At 39.1% G+C, this 19,031-nt stretch overlaps 1 protein-coding gene across 1 annotated transcript in view; it reads left to right on the top strand.

Annotated features, from left to right (window-relative positions):
• The window catches only part of MARCH5 (membrane associated ring-CH-type finger 5), a 53,542-nt gene extending 50,184 nt beyond the window's left edge, over nt 1-3,358 (top strand). The window contains exon 6 of the mRNA XM_001927572.5: nt 440-3,358. Within this exon, the coding sequence (XP_001927607.1) occupies nt 440-556 (117 nt within the window). The 3' untranslated portion in view covers nt 557-3,358. The remainder of the gene's footprint in view (nt 1-439) is intronic.

Consider the following 19,031-nt stretch of genomic DNA (forward strand, 5'->3'; position numbering starts at 1 on the left):
CTGAGAAACCTAAATAAAATTTCTTGACTTCTTTGTGCCTGTAGAATAGAAATAGCTACCCAGGATTATTTTGAGGATTAAATGAGATAATTCACTTGAAGTACTAGCACATAGTAAGTTCTCACGTTGTTTGCTGACATTATTGTTGCCACTTCTACCCTCTGGTGGCAGCCTGCACATAGTTCCTGGGTATTACTCTCTCTACTATATGAGAATAAATTTAGAGTTGAGTGAAAGAAGATTACTTAGAGAGGCATCTCTGATCCCTGCTACCTGTAATGTCTCTCTTCATATCTCACCCCTCAGTAAAAAAGAAAACTTTCATTTGCAGTCACCTGAATTAGCATCAGTGCCTGTCTTTTGTGATTTAAGTAAAATTATTTTTATTATGTTTCTATAAATCTGCATTATAAAAAGCTAATTTTTCTTTTTATTTTAGGGTGGAATTGCTTTTGTTGCGATTAAAGGAGCATTCAAGGTTTACTTTAAACAGCAGCAATATTTACGTCAGGCACACCGCAAAATTCTAAATTATCCAGAGCAAGAAGAAGCATAGAACTGTGACTTTTCATTGTTCTTCAGTTCTCTCATTCATATGGGTCTGTTGTGTTGTTTTGATTCCATCATTAATGCACAGTAGTGGAGATTTGTGACAAACTGCTGCTCTCATATTTTTAAGAAATATAATAAAGCACTTAGGGCAGGGGAAACCCTCTCAGTAATCACGGAACCTGAGGATGTGATTTGTTTTCATTGTATTTTATGTACTTCTTTTATGGCAGTCATCTGAACCATTATCTTAGCATGGTGAACCTGAGTTTTGATCATATTTTCTCCAGAAAGAAATGTAAAGATCAAACTGTGCAAATACTTAAGAATGCACATACTATTTTATTCAAATGGCTCTTTTGTACATGTTCATGTTCAGTGTTTTCTTAGAATCAGCAACTCAGTGAAGGTACTACGAGAATTTTTCTCACTGGCATAATTTGATTACAGGCTAAACAGGAGTATATATTAATATGAGGAAATATAAATTAGTTAACAAGCCAAAAATTTATGTAAACATTCAAATGATTATCTGAACAAATGCAACTTTGTTATGTTTTTTTCTTAACCCAGGTGATGTCCTCCAAAATGTATAGGGTAAAAATTCGCAGGGCTTCCAGATCACTTTTTCACTATTAAATTTTATTTATATAATGTCGACATCTCATAGTTCATAATGTGATTTTGACTCATGCAGTCTTAATTACTGTGGTGTGTGTGTGTGTGTGTTTGTGTGTGAGAGAGAGAGGAAGAGAGAGAGAGACATGAGACAGACATCAGGTCCTTCCATCACTGGAGTAAGGCTTTTAAATCCATGTTTATAAAAATTAGAGCTGCCGGTTTATAGTTGTTTGAGCACAGAGAAGGATTTGCAAAAGATCAATAAAGTTATTTTACTCTCCTCTCATAGATTCTGTTATTCAGGTGTCTGTTGATCACCTCCTACTTGCACAAGCACTGTGCAAAATGCTGTGTGCGATGCAATGGTGAACAAGTTGGACTTGGTTCCTGCTTTTATGTAGTTTATGGTCTAGTTTCAACAGACAAAAAAACTAGCAGCAAGTAAACCAAGGTGAGACCTTGAGCTCTTTCTTTTTATACCAGTCAGTGAGAAGATAATTATGAAAACAAGAAATCTTGAGTAAATATTAAGGTCATTGTTTTTGTCAATTTATTATAAGCAAAAACCCCCCCAAATACTAATGTTTTTAAATTTTAATTGCTTGTTGTATTGAGGAGGCTAGCACCTTAATAATCACTGTTTAACTAGATTTATATTCATTTTTCAAAAACATTTTCAGCTGTTCAGTAGCAGCCCTTTTAATGTTCAGTAACCTGAATGATCTTGCAGTTATTTTCATGAATATCAAATTTTTTAAAGATAGTTCAAAAAACCCTCTTTATTTTCTTGTTCACCATACCTAATGCATGACAATATAAATGTTCCCCCTTACAGATAAGTGGCCACTTCTCTTTAGGATTGTAGCAAATATAGATTGAGCTATGTTAGATTGCAGTAATGTATGTTAACTTTAGTAATTTAAGACTGGTACCTTTCTTTAGTATGAATGTCTTAATTTTGAGAAATAACATGAAATTTATGTGAATGGCCTTTAAACATTCAAAGTTGTAATTATTTGGGGAGGAAGGGAATATTTGACTGACAGTGAGCCTTATTAAGAACACTGCTACAGTTCTGAAGGGGAAATATAAAATCTATGATTATATATAAAAGTAACTTAGATTATACAGCTATAATTATAAAATATATTGGCTTTTCTTTAATTTTCAATATGAAAAGGCATACTGGATAGTTCCTGAATAATTTTGTTACCTAGAACAGCTTTTAGCAGCCTTTACTAAAATTATACAAGCACACAGCTCCCATTTACTACTTTATGCCCCAAATGAGGGAGTAGCTGCTTGGGTTTATTTGGCATCAGGGCTTGTCAGGGCCAGAGAAACAACTATAATCCCTTAGGGGAAGGAAGAAGTAGTTTCTAGGGCTATGGGAAGGGAATTGCAAGTGCCTGGGGACCAGAGTGGCCTCAGCCCTGGAGTTGAACACATTTACATCTTAAGAACCATACTAGCTCAAGAAGTACCAAAAACTTGTCTCCAGAAAGTGGCCTGTACCACCCTGAAGCAGCAAAAGCATGGGCTGACCCAAGCTGGATGAAACTGGGTTCAAATCCTAATTCTGCCTTTGGTAACTATATGTATGACTTTGGCCAAGCGACAACTTTCAGCTGCAGTTTTCTTCATCTCTGAAATTCAAGTGATACTTAATCTCAGAAGACTGTTTCTAGGATTAAGTGAAAAATTAAAAGAGCAAAGGCACTTTAGACTCAAAATATCCCCATACAGAGAGAGCAGTAGTGTCTTAATTGCTGACCACTCTAGGAAAAGGGAATGAGCTAGTAAGAGAGGCATTAAAGGGACAGATCAAAGGAATGCTCTAGACTCTTGGGATGGGCGGGTGTATTTGTGTTTTCCAGTTTATTTTCATGTTGCTTTACTGTGTTATTTCTATGAATTTTAATGTTTTAAACCTCTTTTATAGAATTCAATGACAGCTAGTAGAATTCTCTTCTTTGCAGAATTTAACTTATCTCCAAAGTGGCAGAAAATATTGTTCATCATTACCTAATTATCAAATGACTGTGAAGAATATAAAATTAAACTGAGTGACTTAATTAGTCACTGCCTTGCTAACTGTGCTGTAATTTTTTTTAAACGTCTTATTTTTAACATAGACTATCTCAACACTGGCTGGATTAGTTTAAATAAAGAATTTTTATGTTCTCTAGGTGTACTTTGTCTGTTGAACAACTCCCAAAACATAATTTGTTTATTCTGTACCCTATGTAATTCTTTTTAAATCATAGTAATTGAGATGCTAATGAGATTTTTCCTTAGTAAAAGTAATCTGAATTTTTTTAAAAACTATGGAGGAATTTGTCTTAATTTTGTAAGCAGGCTAGCCTAAATGTGAAGTATGTATGTTCTAATTTTTAAAATGAATCCCCTCTTACTTACCCTCAGAGCCACTTGGATGCTGATTAGGCAAGATCTGTGGGTGGTCTCATGCACAGGGTATCTTAAAGTATACTTGGGTGGTTTGTGAACACACAGAACAAGTTGCTTCCTCTGAGATACTAAGAACTTAAGTTTCTGAAGAAGATTAGGGTCTTCTAGAATGAGTTTATCAAATAAAGGCTCTTCAGTCCATGGGGATTGTATTGTGTCTAGGTCATTTCATTACCACCCTCTGTGAGACTGACTGGTAGAGGAGAAATGGCACAGAGTGGGACAGCCCTGGGTACAGATTCTAGGTAATGTTTAATTAGTTGTAGAGCAAGTTACTTTACGTTTCAGAGAGATCCTCAGCTTCCTCATCAGTAACATGAAGATTATACAGCCTCTCTCCGGGGTTATTGTGAGAGTTAAGTGAGGTAACATTCTGGACACTTTGACATACAGAGAAACTAAATAAATCTGTGCCAGTTTAGAGGTTCATTTGCCCGCAACCTTTCTTTGGAGCCCTGGGATTTCAAGGTTGCCTCTTTTCTGCTACCTGCTACCCACGTACCTATTAGAAATGGAAGAGTGATCAAATGTCTTGTTCAGTTGCCTTCCTGGAGGAGAGATTTTGAGCAAAAGGAAGAGAAGGGTTTGCAGCTGAATGACTGTAGAAGCCTTGGGCAAGTAACAGATGTTAGGCCCTTCTGGTCAACCCCATGTGAGTTTCTCTTACTACTAAGAGCCTTACAAAGTTACTGTATGTCCAAAACATAATCTTTACCAGATGTTTGTTGAGCACCTCTGTGAGCCAGGCCCTGTGCTTAGTCCTGGCATGGATGGAAACTAAACCTGCTTTGAGATGTCTATAGAGTGTTTTTAAGTACACAAGAGTTCTTCCTTAGTCTTATGATATTACCACCGTAAGAATGTAAGATCTGTAAGAATGAGGAGGGTTTTGCTTTTACTTTTTTTTACTATATTCCTTAAGTTAACAGCATTCAGGGGCCACTGTTGAATACTTTGAAACCTTAGAAGACATGGCCTGTTTAAATGTGGAGTGTCTCTAGTTTAAAATTAGCAAGCAAAAAAATCTAACAGGAACTGAGAGGTAATATGCTCATGATCTTTTAATAACTCACATTTATCAACGTATTTATTCCTATGTATCAGTGTATCAATTCAGATAACTGTACACCAAAAATAAAACATGTAAAGTGCACAACTTAAGCATTAATCTTGGTAAATTTTTGCAGATTGATCACGTAATGTATCAGTCAGGGTCTAGTCAGGAAATAGAAATCACACTAGTTATTTGAACAGGTAAAATGTAATACAATGAATCATTGTAGGAAGTAAACACTCGAGGAAAGAAGGGCTTTAAAGTAGCGGGAGAAAAAGCAATAACAACCACTACCTCTAGGCTAAAGAAGAGTAGACAGTAGGTTAAGGAAGGCCTGAGAGAAGGGCTCTTCCTCCTGGCCACCCCACCCCTGCAAGGCTGTGATTCAGAGCTTAGAAGGAGGGTGGAGAGAGAGGGCTGACTTTTGCACAGACTGCTGGGCTCCAGCTGAAAGGTCATAACGAAGACAGGAACCTGGGAGGGTGGTGTTTCCTGACACAACAGCCTTGCAGTATCACCCCAGTCCCCTCTTAGGAAAGCCTAATGTTCCAAAGGAAAACTTAACAATCCAGTTCCATGTCACCAAGTTGGGCAAGGAAGAGTGAATTTGGAACTAAGAGATAATAACTTAGTGTGTAATTAGTGCCCTTTGTGGCCCTTCCTAAACCCCCCCACTCCACCCCTACAAGGAAACAATCTTTACCTCTTTTCAGTTAATAACTTAGAAAATATTTTGGCACAGTTATTTAATTTTGATGTACCTGATTCACGTAAGGGTCATAAATGATTACCATGTCATCCAAGATAATAAATGGGACATTTTCTTATTACGGTCAGGGTACAAACTGGAGTGGGCGGCAAATAGTATCTTTCAAAATTACAACTTTGACTCAGCTGTTCCAATTCTAGGAATTTATCTTAATATATCTGCACTTAAGTATAGTAACATATCTATACAGTTATTCCCTTATAGTAATATATGTAACAAGAGATTGAAATCAACCTGATGTAAATAGAGAATTGATTAATAAAGTTACAATATATCCACAATGGAATACTACACAGCTGTAAAAAAGAATGGAAATTGTTTACATGATAGGAAATTTTTTTTTTTTTTGCTGGAACTTTTATTTTTTTTATTTTTTTTTAATATATTTTTTTTATTTTCCCACTGTACAGCAAGGGGGTCAGGTTATCCTTACATGTATACATTACAATTACATTTTTTCCCCCAAGGAAAATATTTCTAATGAGTATTGTTAAAAGGAAACAAAGTCAGAATGTAGATTAGTGCTTATATTATGTTACCACTAATGGAAAATGGGTGATGGAGGACTTCCATAAACATTTGTTTGTGCCTTTTAAAAATCTGTAGAAAGTTGTATAAGAAAGCTGTAGTTATCTCCAGGACTGGGAGGATGGCTCTTGGGAGTGCAAGGGAGATTCTCTACTGTTACCTTTTATACTTTTGTCTTAATTTCATGGATACATGGTTTACAGTAATTAAGAATTTTCCCCCTCACAGAGTACTGAAAATCAAATAGAAATTTGTTTCTTTTGAAGATGAGGGCATTGGAATTGTATGGCAATAGTTTCTTCTTCCTAAAGACTGTTAATTTTTTTTTTGAGAAATAATTTAATTTTATACCTCCTTCAAGTAGATCTTCAAGTAGGTAGTCAATAAATGTTTATTGAACTGAATTTGCTTCCCATAAAATTCTTTTTTTTTTTTTTGGGGGGGGCTGCAGGTTCAGCATATGGAAGTTCCTGGGCAAGGGGTCCAGTCGAAGCTGCTGCCAGCCTATGTCACAGCCACAGCATTGCCAGATCAAAGCTGCGTCTGTGACTTACACCACAGTGAGAACTCCCTGGTTTTGTTTTTTCAAATTACCCAGGGTGGAGTTCCTGTCAGTGGCTCAGTGGAAACGAATCTGACTGGTATCCATGAGGACACAGGTTCGATCCCTGGTGTCACTCAGTGGGTTAAAGATCCGGCGTTGTCATGAGCTGCAGTGTAGTTGCAGACGCGGCTCGGATCTTGCGTTGCTGTGGTGTGGGCTGGCAGCTGTAGCTCCAATTCCACCCCTAGCCTGGGAATCTCCATGTGCAGTGAGAGCGGCTCTAAAAAGAAGAAGAAAAAAAAATTACCCAGGGTTACATTCATTTACCCACATGAAGCTCACAGTCTAGTAGATCAGACAAGAAGAAAGACATAAATCCCAGTACAAAGCAAAAAGTGCAATGATAGAAGACATAGCAAGGGAGTAGAGCTTCCTAGAGGTAGGTCTTAGAATAGGAATTTGACAGATGGAAAGAATGGGGCATGGATAGGCGCAGTGTTCTGAGGAAAATTCTGAAAGAGAAGGGTGCTGTTGACATACTAGCCTTGTATACTCAAATATACTGAAAAGAAGAAACGTTTAAAACTGCAGTACTATCATATAAATGGACAAACATTACAAGACTAGAAACCCTAAGACAGACTCGAATACAAATGGGAATTTTATTTATGGAAATGATAGCATTTAAATCAGTGAAAACAGGAGTTCCCATCATGGCTCCCTGGAAAGGAATCTGACTAGTATCCATGAGAACATGGGTTCAATCCCTCTCCTAGCTCGGTGGGTTAAGGATCTGGCATTGTCATGAGCTGTGGTGTAAGTTGCAGACGCAGCTCAAATCCTGCATCGCTATGGCTGTGGCATAGGCCAGCTGCTACAGCTCCTATTCGACCTCTAGCCTGGGAACCTCCATATGCTGTTGGTGCAGCCCTAAAAAGACCAAAAAATAAAAATAAAAAAATTTTAAAAATCTGAAAACAAAGAAGGGCTCATCAGTATATGGTGTTGGAGTAACTGGTAGCCCTCTGGAAATTCCATTTGTGAAAAAAATTCCAATTGGAACAAATGGGTTTGTTTGTTTTTGCTTTTTAGGACAGCACCCTCACAGCATATGGAGATTCCCAGGCTAGGGTTGAATCAGAGCTACAGCTGCCAGCCTACACCACAGCCACAGCAATGCCAGATCCAAACCCATTCTGACCCACACCACAGCTTACGACAGTGCCTGATCCTTAACCCACTGAGTGAGGCCAGGGATCGAACCCACAACCCCATGGTTCCTAGTCGGATTTGTTTCCACTGCACCACAACGAGAACTCCAGGAACAAATGTTTTAACAGGAAAAATTTAACTGCTACAACACTACAAAAGGGAGAAAATATTTGCAAGACAGATAAAAGACTCATAGCCGAAATACTCAAAGAACACAATAACGATAAGAAAAAAAAAAAAAAAGGTCTGAACATAGACCTCATCAATGGAGCTAGATATACAGATGGCAAGAAAAGCATATGAAAAGATGTTCGACACCATATACCACTAGGAACCTGTAAATTAAAATAACTGAGATACCACTATCCACCTTCAGAATGGCAAAAAGAAAAAATTGTGCAGCAAAAGGAATTCTCATTCATTCTAGCGGGAATGCAAGATGCACAATCACTTAGGAGGATAGTTCGGAAGTGTCTTACATCAAGATGAATAGTTTTTGTGGGTTTTTGGTTTGGGTTTTTTTTGTTGTTGTTGTTGTTTTTTTTTTTTGTCTTTTTGCCTTTTCTAGGGCCACACACTAGGCACCCCCAGCCTGGGAACTCCAAAATGAATAGTCTTAACATATCACCCAACAATTACACTCCTAGTTATTCACCCAAATGAACTGCAAACTTGTCCACCCAAAACTTGCATACAAACGTTTATAGCAGCTTTATTCATAATTGCCAAAAATTGGAAGCAGCCAAGATATCCTTCAAAGTGAAAGGATAAAATGTGGTACATCCATCCACTGGATTATCATTCAGTGAAACAAATGAGCTATAAAGCCACAGGGGGAGAAAAAAAAAAACATGGAGCAACACTAATTGCACACCACTACGTACAAGAAACCAGTCTGCAAAGCTGGATGATTTCAACTATAGAGCATTCTGGAAGAGATGAAACTATAGAGACCAGGCATTCCCATACTGGCACATTGGAAACAAATCTGACTAGAAGCCATGAGGTTGTGGGTTCAGTCCTTGGCCTTGCTCAATGGGTTAAGGATCCAGCTTTGCCATGAGCTGTGTAGTCTCAGACGCGGCTTGGATCCTGCATTGCTGTGGTTGTGGCTATGACATAGGCCAGCAGCTGTAGCTCCGATTAGACCCCTAACCTGGGAACCTCTATATGACACAGGTGCAGCCCTAAAAAAAGCAAAAAAATAAAAATAAATTAAAAAAAAAAAAACTATAGAGACGAAAAAAAAAAAAAATCAGTTGTTTCCAGAGGTCAGGAGTTGGGAGTGAGAGGTGAGGATAATGAATAGGTGAAGCCCAGGATTTTTAGGGCATTGAGGCTACTCTTAAGATATCATGTGTCAGAATTGTGTAACACAAACAATGCACACTGTAGGCTTTAGTTAATAATAATATATCAATATTTATTCATTTGCTGTAATAAATGTAGCACATTAATGTATATTAATTAATAAGGGAAACTAGTTGAGGGGGCAGGTCTATGGGAACTGTTTGTACTATCTGCTCGATTTTTCTGTAAATTTAACACTGTCCTAAAAAATAGTCCATTATTTTTTTAAAAAACTAATACTGCATGAAAACATGGAAAAGCTGTATTTTTAATAATTTCACAGCATGAAAAATCTTTAAGAAATCATAAAAGATTAAAAATTCTAACTATATTAGGAACTGCATGAAATAAATGCAAAGTGGAAATAGTCACAATTCATACAGAACCAATTTCTTTTATATGTAAAACCCTTTAAATCAATATACAAAACCCAATTTTTAAGATAACCAAAATATGTGATCAGTTTATAAAAAATAACATTGAAATATGTAAAACAATGTTTAGCCCAATTCATAATAAAAATATCCAAATTAAAACTATAATGAGTGTTAATATACAACAGCTCATACAACTCAGTATCAAAAAAGCCAATGATCCAATCAAAAAATGGGCAGAAAACCTAAATAGATATTTCTCCAAAGAAGACATATGGATGGCCAAAAATCACATGAAAAAATGCTCGACATCACTAATTAAGAGAGGGAAATTAGAACCACAATGAAGTATCACCTCACACTAGTCAGAATGGCTGACATCAAACCATCTACAAATAATAAATGCTGGAGAGGGTGTGGAGAAAATCCAGCCTTCCTATCCCGTTGGTGAGAGTATAAATTGGTGCAGCCACCATGGAAAATAGTATGGAGATTCCTTAAAGAACCAAAATTACAACATGAGTCAGTTCAAAACTTTGGTAGCCAGCTGTGTGGGCTAGGATGTAAGGAAGTAGGGGGTCTCCTATGTTCCCTGTCTATTCAGCATCTCAATTCTAGTGGATGACCCCTTCACACTTTCACCTCTCGCCTCGAATCTCCAATACCTCCTTCACTCTCACCTGATAACCTTGCTTCTTGTCTTTTACCTGAGACATTAGAAACAGAAGAAAACCCATCAACTCTCCAAATCCCTCAAAATTACCTCCATTTATTCCCATGTACAATATAATCTGCCATTCCTCCTTTTACATTAGACCAACTGTCAGTGTCTCTATTCAAGGCCATCTGTATCAGGAATATTTTCCTTTCTAAGAAAACATTCACACACACCATCTTTTTCAAAAAAAAAATTTTTTTTTTTTTTTGTCTTTTCTAGGGCCGCACCCGTGGCATAGGAGGTTCCCAGGCTAGGGGTCCAATCAGAGCTGTAGCCGCAGGCCTACACTACAGCCACATCAACTTGGGATCCAAGTCGAGTCTGTGACCTACACCACAGCTCATGGCAATGCTGGATCCTTAACCCAATGAGCGAGGCCAGGGATCGAACCCGCAACCCCATGGTTCCTAGTCAGATTCGCTAACCATTGAGCCACGACGGGAACTCCTCAAAAAAATTTTTGATCCATTTCCCCTCCCAGATACCATCATTTCTCTACAGTCCATACAGCACAAATTTCCTCAGAAAATGAATTCATGTCTCCACTTTTTAAAAATTTTTTCTTGAGATACAATTTATGTAACATAAAACTCACAGTTTAAAAGTATAAATTCAGTGGTTTCTACTGAAATACAGTCGTATTTTCTGAATTGTGTAAACCATTACCACTATCTAATTCCAGAACATTTCTATTCCCGCAAAAGAAACCCTGTACCAATCAGCAATCAGTCCCAAAGTCACCCTCCCCCAGTCTCTGGCAAGCCCTAATTTACCTTCTGTCCAGATATGCCTATTCTGGACATTTCATCTAAATGGAATTATATATTACGTGGCCATTTTTGTCTGGCTTCTATCACTTAATATTTCATGGTCCATCTATGCTGTAGCATGTTTCTGTACTTCATTCCTTTTTATAGCTAAGTAAGAATCCATTGTATGGATAAAACCACATTTGATTTATTCATTCATCTACTGATAGACATTTGGGCCTTTCTCTTTTAAACCTACTCCAGTCATGCTTTCCCCCCTACATCGCATACATTACCAAAACTGTACTCCAACAACTGTCATCAGTTACCTCATTGCTAAATCCAATGATCACCTCATTTAATTTATATAAAGTATTTGACAGTCATGGCTTCATTCCTAAAACAGTTTCTTCAACTTATATAAATTATATGACATAGTCATAGCTTCATTCTTGAAATAGTTTCTTCATTTGGCTTCATTCTGGATATTTAATTTAAATGGAATCATATATTACATGGCCATTTTTTGTCTGGCTTCTGTCACTTAACATAGCATCTCATGGTCCATCTATGTTTCTTCATGTGGCTCCAGATTCTCCTTCCACTTCACTGGCTGCTCATTCCCAGTCTCCTTTGTTAGATCTTCTTTCTCTTTCCAACCTTTAAGTGTTGGAGAGCCCCACGGGTCAGTCCCTGGACTTTTCTCATTTACACTCCCTAAGTGAACTCATTCAGGCTTCTGACCATACATCAGATGACCTACTATCTATAATATAAGAATTCCCAAATTTGTATCTCCAGCCCAATTTGCACCTGTGAATTCCCAACAAGCATTTCCTATTCAACATCTTAAGATATATCTATATATACATATATAGATATAAAGGCATCTCAAATTATCACAAATCATGTACAGAGTGGTGCCTGGAGGGTGAGATGCTACAGGGAGAGAGGGGGAATGAGGGAGACATCTGAGTGATGGAGCCATTTTGGAAGTGGATTTGCTAGCCCCAGCTAGCCTCAGCTAATCCTGTGTGGATCAGAGACAAATTACTTGGTTAAACCCTTCCTGAATTCCCAACTCACAAAATTGCCCACAAAATAAAATGAAGTGGTTTTTACATAGCAATAAATAACTGAGACACAGAGTGGCAACAGTTAGTTACTGGTGTGAAGCATCTTGGGGGTGGACCTCAAGTGCTGCTGGCTCCATTGTCAAGGGCATCCCTCTGGTGAAGGAGGCATGAAGGCCCCTCACCCTGAAGCCAGTACATCTTGAGGCTACCCGGCGCTTCTTGTTCAGATGCCATGTCTATCAGACAACTCTGTGAGGTGCACAGACCAGCCTAAAACTGCCTCAGTGCTGCTTGCATTTTTAGTGTCCCAACCCAGCCTTGATGGCACCCATGGCAAATTAATAAAAATGATCTCTTTGTCTTTCCCTGCAGCTTCATCACTAGGCAAGAACATCCTGATCATGAGGCCACAGGTAGGCTAGTCTGTCCATATGAGAACTGGCATTCTCGCCATAATTTAATCAATGGGCATTCTTAACTCTGCCTCCTTTGTGCAAGAGTTTCAGTTAGTTGGTGTTGAGGACAGAAGAAAGTAAATGTTTGAACCTTCAGAGCACAAGAGGGACAATTTCAACTGGCTTTTGTTTAGATGACTCACCCGAGTGCCAATTCCAGATGTCCTTGGTTTCTTTTGATCTACACCCTTTGTTGTCCCCATTTAGCGGCTAAGAACATGCAGGTTAAGTGCCCTATCTGCTGCCCTTTCCTCCCTGCACATTCTATTCACTCATTCTTAAGACAGTGACAACTCCCACATATCAATGATTTTAAGTGGGAGGTCATCGTTATTTTTTAGTCTTTTTAAAAATTGTTTGAATTTTTTTTTTTTTTGCCTTTTTTTTTTTTTTTTTTTTTCCAGCCGCATCTGTGGCATATGGAAGTTCCCAGGCTAGAGGTCGAATTGGAGCTATAGCTGCCGGCCTACATCACAACCGCAGCAACTTGGGATCCGAGCCTCATCTGTAACCTACACCACGGCAACACCAGATCCGAGACCCACTGAGCGAGGCTAGGGTTTGAGTCCACATCCTCTTGGATGCTAGTCGGATTGATTTCCACTGTGCCACAACGGGAACTCCTTAAAATTTTTTGAATTTTTAATGGTAAAATAAACAATGTTTAAAGGTTACAACCTCAGTGAGTCTTTATACATATATGTATATATATTGAAAAAAAAAACCCATATATAAATGGACCCACGCAGTTGAATCCCATATTGTTCAAGTATCAACAGTATGAGCCTGTGTGGCCACCATGTGCTCCATATAGAATATTTCCATCTCCCTAGAAAATGCTCCTTTCCCAGCTCATACATCCCTCATAGAAAGGCAATCCTATCCTGACATCTATCAATAGTCTTTAATTTTAGCCATGCTGGTGGGTGTATATAGTAACAGTATCTTATTATCGTGATGTGTTCTTAACCAAATTTGTTAAGGTTACAACCAATGTGCTATCTCAGACCTCAGGCTGCTACAAAGAGGTTTACTGACTGGCAAGGGTTTGATGGCTTTGGTTGAATAATCAAGCAACCTTAGTTTTTAATTATCTGGACATGGACAATTCGAAACCTAATTCTAATTATTTCTTCACTTGTATGTAGAGATAAATCTATCATTAGACATATTATTAAAATCTTGTAGTTATAGTACTCAATCAGAAAAGATTAGCATTTAGAGCAAGCAGTGCATTTCATTTATTCCACAAATAATTGTCGGATGGCTCCCCTGTGTACCACAGCAACGAATGAGACAAGATGTGACCCTTGCCCTTATGGAGCTTGGAGTCTGCTTTTATAAAACATCTCTTACGTTTAGTTAATACAGCCATTAATCTAATTTACTTATTTGGCATTTCTAAGAGGCTTTGAATGTTTTGCTGTACCCTCTTTGTTCTTTACCAGCAGCTCCTTGTCCTAATTTGGTTCCTTGTTTACATCAGTGCAATTATATGTCAATTAATGGTCCTTTCCTTCTTAAAGAATTGATCAGGAGTTCACATCGTGGCTCAGCAGAAATGAATCTGACTAGGATCCATGAGGACACAGTTTCAATCTCCGGCCTTGCTCAGTGGGTTAAGGATCTGGCTTTGCTATGAGCTGAAGTGTAGGTCACAGATGTGGCTCAGATTCTGAGTTGCTGTGACTGTGGTGCAGGCCAGCAGCTATAGCTCCGTTTGGACCCATAGCCTAGGAACCTCTATATGCCTTGGGTGTGGCCCTAAATAGACACACACAAAAAGAACTAATCAAAACAAACATAAACTTTCTACGAAATTTTGTTTAGCTAGATTGACATTCCTCTTTTTCAGAAGTATTAATGATGATTCTGTCTTTTTTTTTTTTTTTTTTTTTTTTTGTCTTTTTGCCTTTTCTTGAACCGCTCCCACAGCATATGGAGGTTCCCAGGCTAGGGGTCAAATTGGAGCTGTAGCCGCCGTCTTACGCCACAGCCAGAGCCACAGTAACTCGGGATCCGAGCTGCGTCTACGACCTACACCAGAGCTCACGGCAATGCCGGATCCTTAACCCACTGAGCAAGGCCAAGGATCGAACCTGCAACCTCATAAGTTCCTGATCAGATTCCCTAACCCCTGCGCCACGATGGGAACACTGTTGTTCCATTTTTTCTAATGTATTAGTTCCAATCTTTCAATTCACATGGCCAAACCCAAAGTCAAGGATGAGGCACTATACCCTTCTCCCCATGAGGCTCTAGCAAGAATGAGGATGTGAACTTTATTCGGTGTTATAAAGTTAAAGAGTTAAGAACTGGGACAAATAATCCAATCCAATCTTGTATCTCAAGCCACTCAGTGTTTTCCCCAGACAGTCCCCCCATCTGCTATCAGGGATGGATAAACCAAGCTACAAGTATCCTCAGAGGGGTTAGGGCTCTCCCTGACCAATGACGGCAGGATGTCATTTACTCCTCTGGTTTTCAGTCTAGCTAGCCCTCCACCACTGAACTCACTGCTACTCTACGTGTGAGGACACTGTTCTTAAGTTCTGAACTTTTCTGGTTCAATGTCTCCAAAGAGTACATACACCCTCTGGTGTCCTGTGGGAGTGAAGAGGGAGACCTGCTTGATTGCTGGAGGTGGAATTCATCTAAATGTTTTTTGTAAAAAAAGCAAACCAACCTCCTGCTTTCACCCCCTCTTCTGAGGTGTTATGACTTCCAGTCTTTCTCATTAATTTCCCCTTCTCCAGGTGCTTGTGTTTTTACCTTTCTTCTACTCAGCTGCAATTACCACTCTAGTATCTGCTTACTACAGAAGTGGTTGGGATTTATAATTTCATCAAAGATACAGTTTGTGTTTTTTTTTTGTCTTGTTTTGTTTTTGTCTTTTTAGGGCCGCACACACGACATATGGGAATTCGCAGCCTAGGGGTCTAATCGGAGTTACAGCTGCCCGCCTATGCCACAGCCACAGCAACACAGGATCCAAGCCACTCTGTGACCTATACCACAGCTCATGGCAATGCTGGATCCCCGACCCACTAGGTGAGGCTAGGGATCAAACCCACATTCTCATGGACACTAGCTGGATTTGTTTCCACTGAGCCACGATGGGAACTTCCATGTATAGTTTTGTTTTGTTTTGTCTTTTTGCCTTTTCGCCTTTTCTAGGGCTGCACACGTGGCATATGGAGGTTCCCAGGCTAGGGGTCTAATCCGAGCTGTAGCACCTGGCCTATGCCAGAGCCACTGCAATGCCGGATCCGAGTCGTTTCTGCAACCTGAACCACAGCTCACAGCGACGCGGATCCTTAACCCACTGAGCGAGGCCAGGGATTGAACCTGCAACCTCATAGTTCCTAGTTGGATTCATTAACCACTGAGCCACGACAGGAACTCCGTGTATAGCTTTTTTTAATCAAAGAATATTTCAGGAGTTCCCGTCGTGACGCAGTGGTTAACGAATCTGACTAGGAACCATGAGGTTGCGGGTTCGATACCTGCCCTTGCTCAGGGGGTTAATGATCCGGCGTTGCCGTGAGCTGTGGTGTAGGTTGCAGACGCGGCTCGGATCCCGCGTTGCTGTGGCTCTGGCGTAGGCCGGGGTCAACAGCTCCGATTAGACCCCTAGCCTGGGAACCTCCATATGCCGCGGGAGCGGCCCAACAAATGGCAGAAGACAAAAAAAAAAAAAAAAAAAAAAAAAGTATATTTCATGTTGCCAACTTAGAAATGGTCCAAGAACATCCTCCAAATACCACACATTCAAAAAACACCATTTGCACAATATAAATATAGCATCTTTTTTTATAAAAATAAATTATTATAACAGTACTCTAGGCTATGATTTATAAAATTCAAACATAAAAGGACAAAGTAAGAAGTTAAAGTCTGCCTTGCCCCATTTCCTCCCTAATTTCCTAAATATTATGTGCTTGTGGTTAAAAACTTCAATTGATACAGATTCTGCTAAAAAAAAAAAAATTACTAATTGGAAACCTCAAATAGAGTTGGGAGACCAAAGGGTGAGCCTCGTGCCTTGAACGATAGCACAGCCCAAGAGGAAGAAGGACGACTCCTCCTGTTGCCTGGCAACAACTCAGCCAATGAAAAGCCATGAACTCTTCCGTTACTGTAGTCCCCCAGAAGTCCTTTCCTCTCTTTAAAATCTTCTTTCTCTTGTTTGTCTTCACTTGCATTTGGCTCACTTTGGTTGCGAACCCCAAACTGCAGTTCTTTCCTGATCCCAAATAAACCCATTTTTGCTAGAGAAATAACTGGCAATCTACTTGTCTTAGATCAACAAAGCATATCCTCAGCCTCATTTCCCACATGTAACTAGTGTTACAGTTTTTGATATTTCCATTGCCTCTTTTATTTATTTATTTATTTATTTATTTATTTATTTATTTATTTTTTGTCTTTTTAAGGTCACACCCTCAGCATATGTAAGTTCCCAGGCTAGAGGTCAAATGGGAGCTATAGTTGCGGCCTATTCCACAGCCAAGCAACACAGGGGGTCTGAGCCTTATTTGCGACCTACACCACAGCTCACGGCAACGGGATCCTTAACCCACTGAGCGAGGCCAGGAACCTAACCCGCATCCTCATGGATACCAGTCAGGTTTGTTACCGCTGAGCCATGACGGGAACTCATCATCTCTTTTAAAAACAACTCACAGGAGTTCCCGTCGTGGTGCAGCTAAACGAATCTGATGCGGATGTGGCCCTAAAAAGCAAACAAACAAACATCTCCCAGAAATCTTTGGGATTAATAACTAGATTTTGCTGAGCATTCTTCAGGTGCCACTAACTATATAAACTGAGAATGGCTGTACTTCACTTCAGCCTTTGGGGATTTTGTTTCCTTTGGTTTTGATTGTTGTGTTTTGAAATCCAGACCCCAGTAAAGATCTAATTGAAGAATCAGCTCACCCCTGCAGCCTCAACACAGTTCATCTCAAGCTGTAGGGTCATTTTTAGCAAATGAAGTATCACCTCCATTTGAATAAGAGTAATACTGGGAATAAGGCATTGTGTTGAAGGGGAAAATGCAACTAGGATTCTCAAGACAAGAAGCTATGGATTTATCAAGTCTCCTTACCAAAGCAAAGCACCTTTTGTAAAATGTACATATATTGTAGTTTTCACGTTGTAAAATTAATATATTCCCCTTGTAAAAATGTTAAGATTACAGATATATATAACATAGAAAGTGAAAAATCAACCTACTCTCTAGCCCCCCAGAAATGACAACAGTTAATAATTTGGAGTAGGAGTACCCACTGTGTCTCAGTGGATTAAATATTTGACTGCAGCATCTCGGGTCACTTCTGAAGGTGTGAGCTTGATCCACAGCCCAGAGCACTGGATTAAAGGGTCTGGTGTTTCCATAGCAGCATAGGTCACAGATGCAGCTCAGATTCAGTCCCTGGCCCAGGAACTTTCATATGCCATGGGTGCAGCCATAAATTTTTTTTATTTTGGACTATATTCTTCCAAGGTTTTTTTTTTGTACAGAGTAAACTTTTGTGTGTGTGTTTTTCTTTATTTCCTAAATACTCTGTGCTTGTTATAAAAACTTCAACTGAGAAAGATGCGTATCAAAATTTAAAGTGGAAATTCCCTTCCACCTAATTCTTAGAATTCAATGTATACCTTCCTTTACAGAGATTTTCTACATAGATGCAAAGATACCTATATGTCTTTTTTAAAAAAAAAACACACAATAAATCTATTTTGTAGCAGTATTTTTCTTTTCTTTTCTTTTCTTTTTCTCTTGGTCTTTTTAGGGCTGAACCCATGGCATATGGAAGTTCCCAGGCTAATGGTCGAATTGGACCTGTAGCCACCAATTTATATCACAGCCACCACAGCCACACCAATGCCATATCTGAGCTGCATCTGCAACCCACACCACAGCTCACAGCAATGCCAGTCCTTAACCCACTGAGCAAGGCCAGGGATCGAATCCACAACCTCATGGTTCCTAGTCAGATTCGTTAACCACTGTGCCACTACGGGAAACCACTATTTTTCATAAACGGTACATCTGGGGCTTTTTTCCATGTCTATTCATGTAGCTGTGTCTTGGCTGTTTAATTGCTTCACAGTGTTCAGTGGTAACGGACATACCAGGTCCTATTTACCCAGTACATTGTGGTTGTTTCCTTTTTACACGTTTGTACAAGCATTTCTCAAATCTAGTCTGGTGATCACCAGAAGGGACTCTGCAGTTACACTGCCTGGACTGATACCAGTTCCACCTTCACCACTTTGTAACTTAGACAATTACCAAGCTCCTTTGTGTCTCAATTTCCCCAGCTGTAAAATGGGAATTATAACAGATCTGGTATCATAGGGTGTATTATAAGAATGAAATGACTCAGACCATATGAAATACTTGGCACACCAAAGTGCTCATTAAATACTGGTTCTTAAGTTTATCATCATCAATAACATAATAAATAGTTATTATTATAATTATCATCACTTCTCAAGGAAGCAAAAAAGAGAGTACATTGAGAAAGTAGTAACTGGTACTTAATTAGTAGTTT

This window comes from Sus scrofa, chromosome 14 (assembly GCF_000003025.6).
Source record: "Sus scrofa isolate TJ Tabasco breed Duroc chromosome 14, Sscrofa11.1, whole genome shotgun sequence".
NCBI classification, from domain to species: domain Eukaryota; kingdom Metazoa; phylum Chordata; class Mammalia; order Artiodactyla; family Suidae; genus Sus; species Sus scrofa.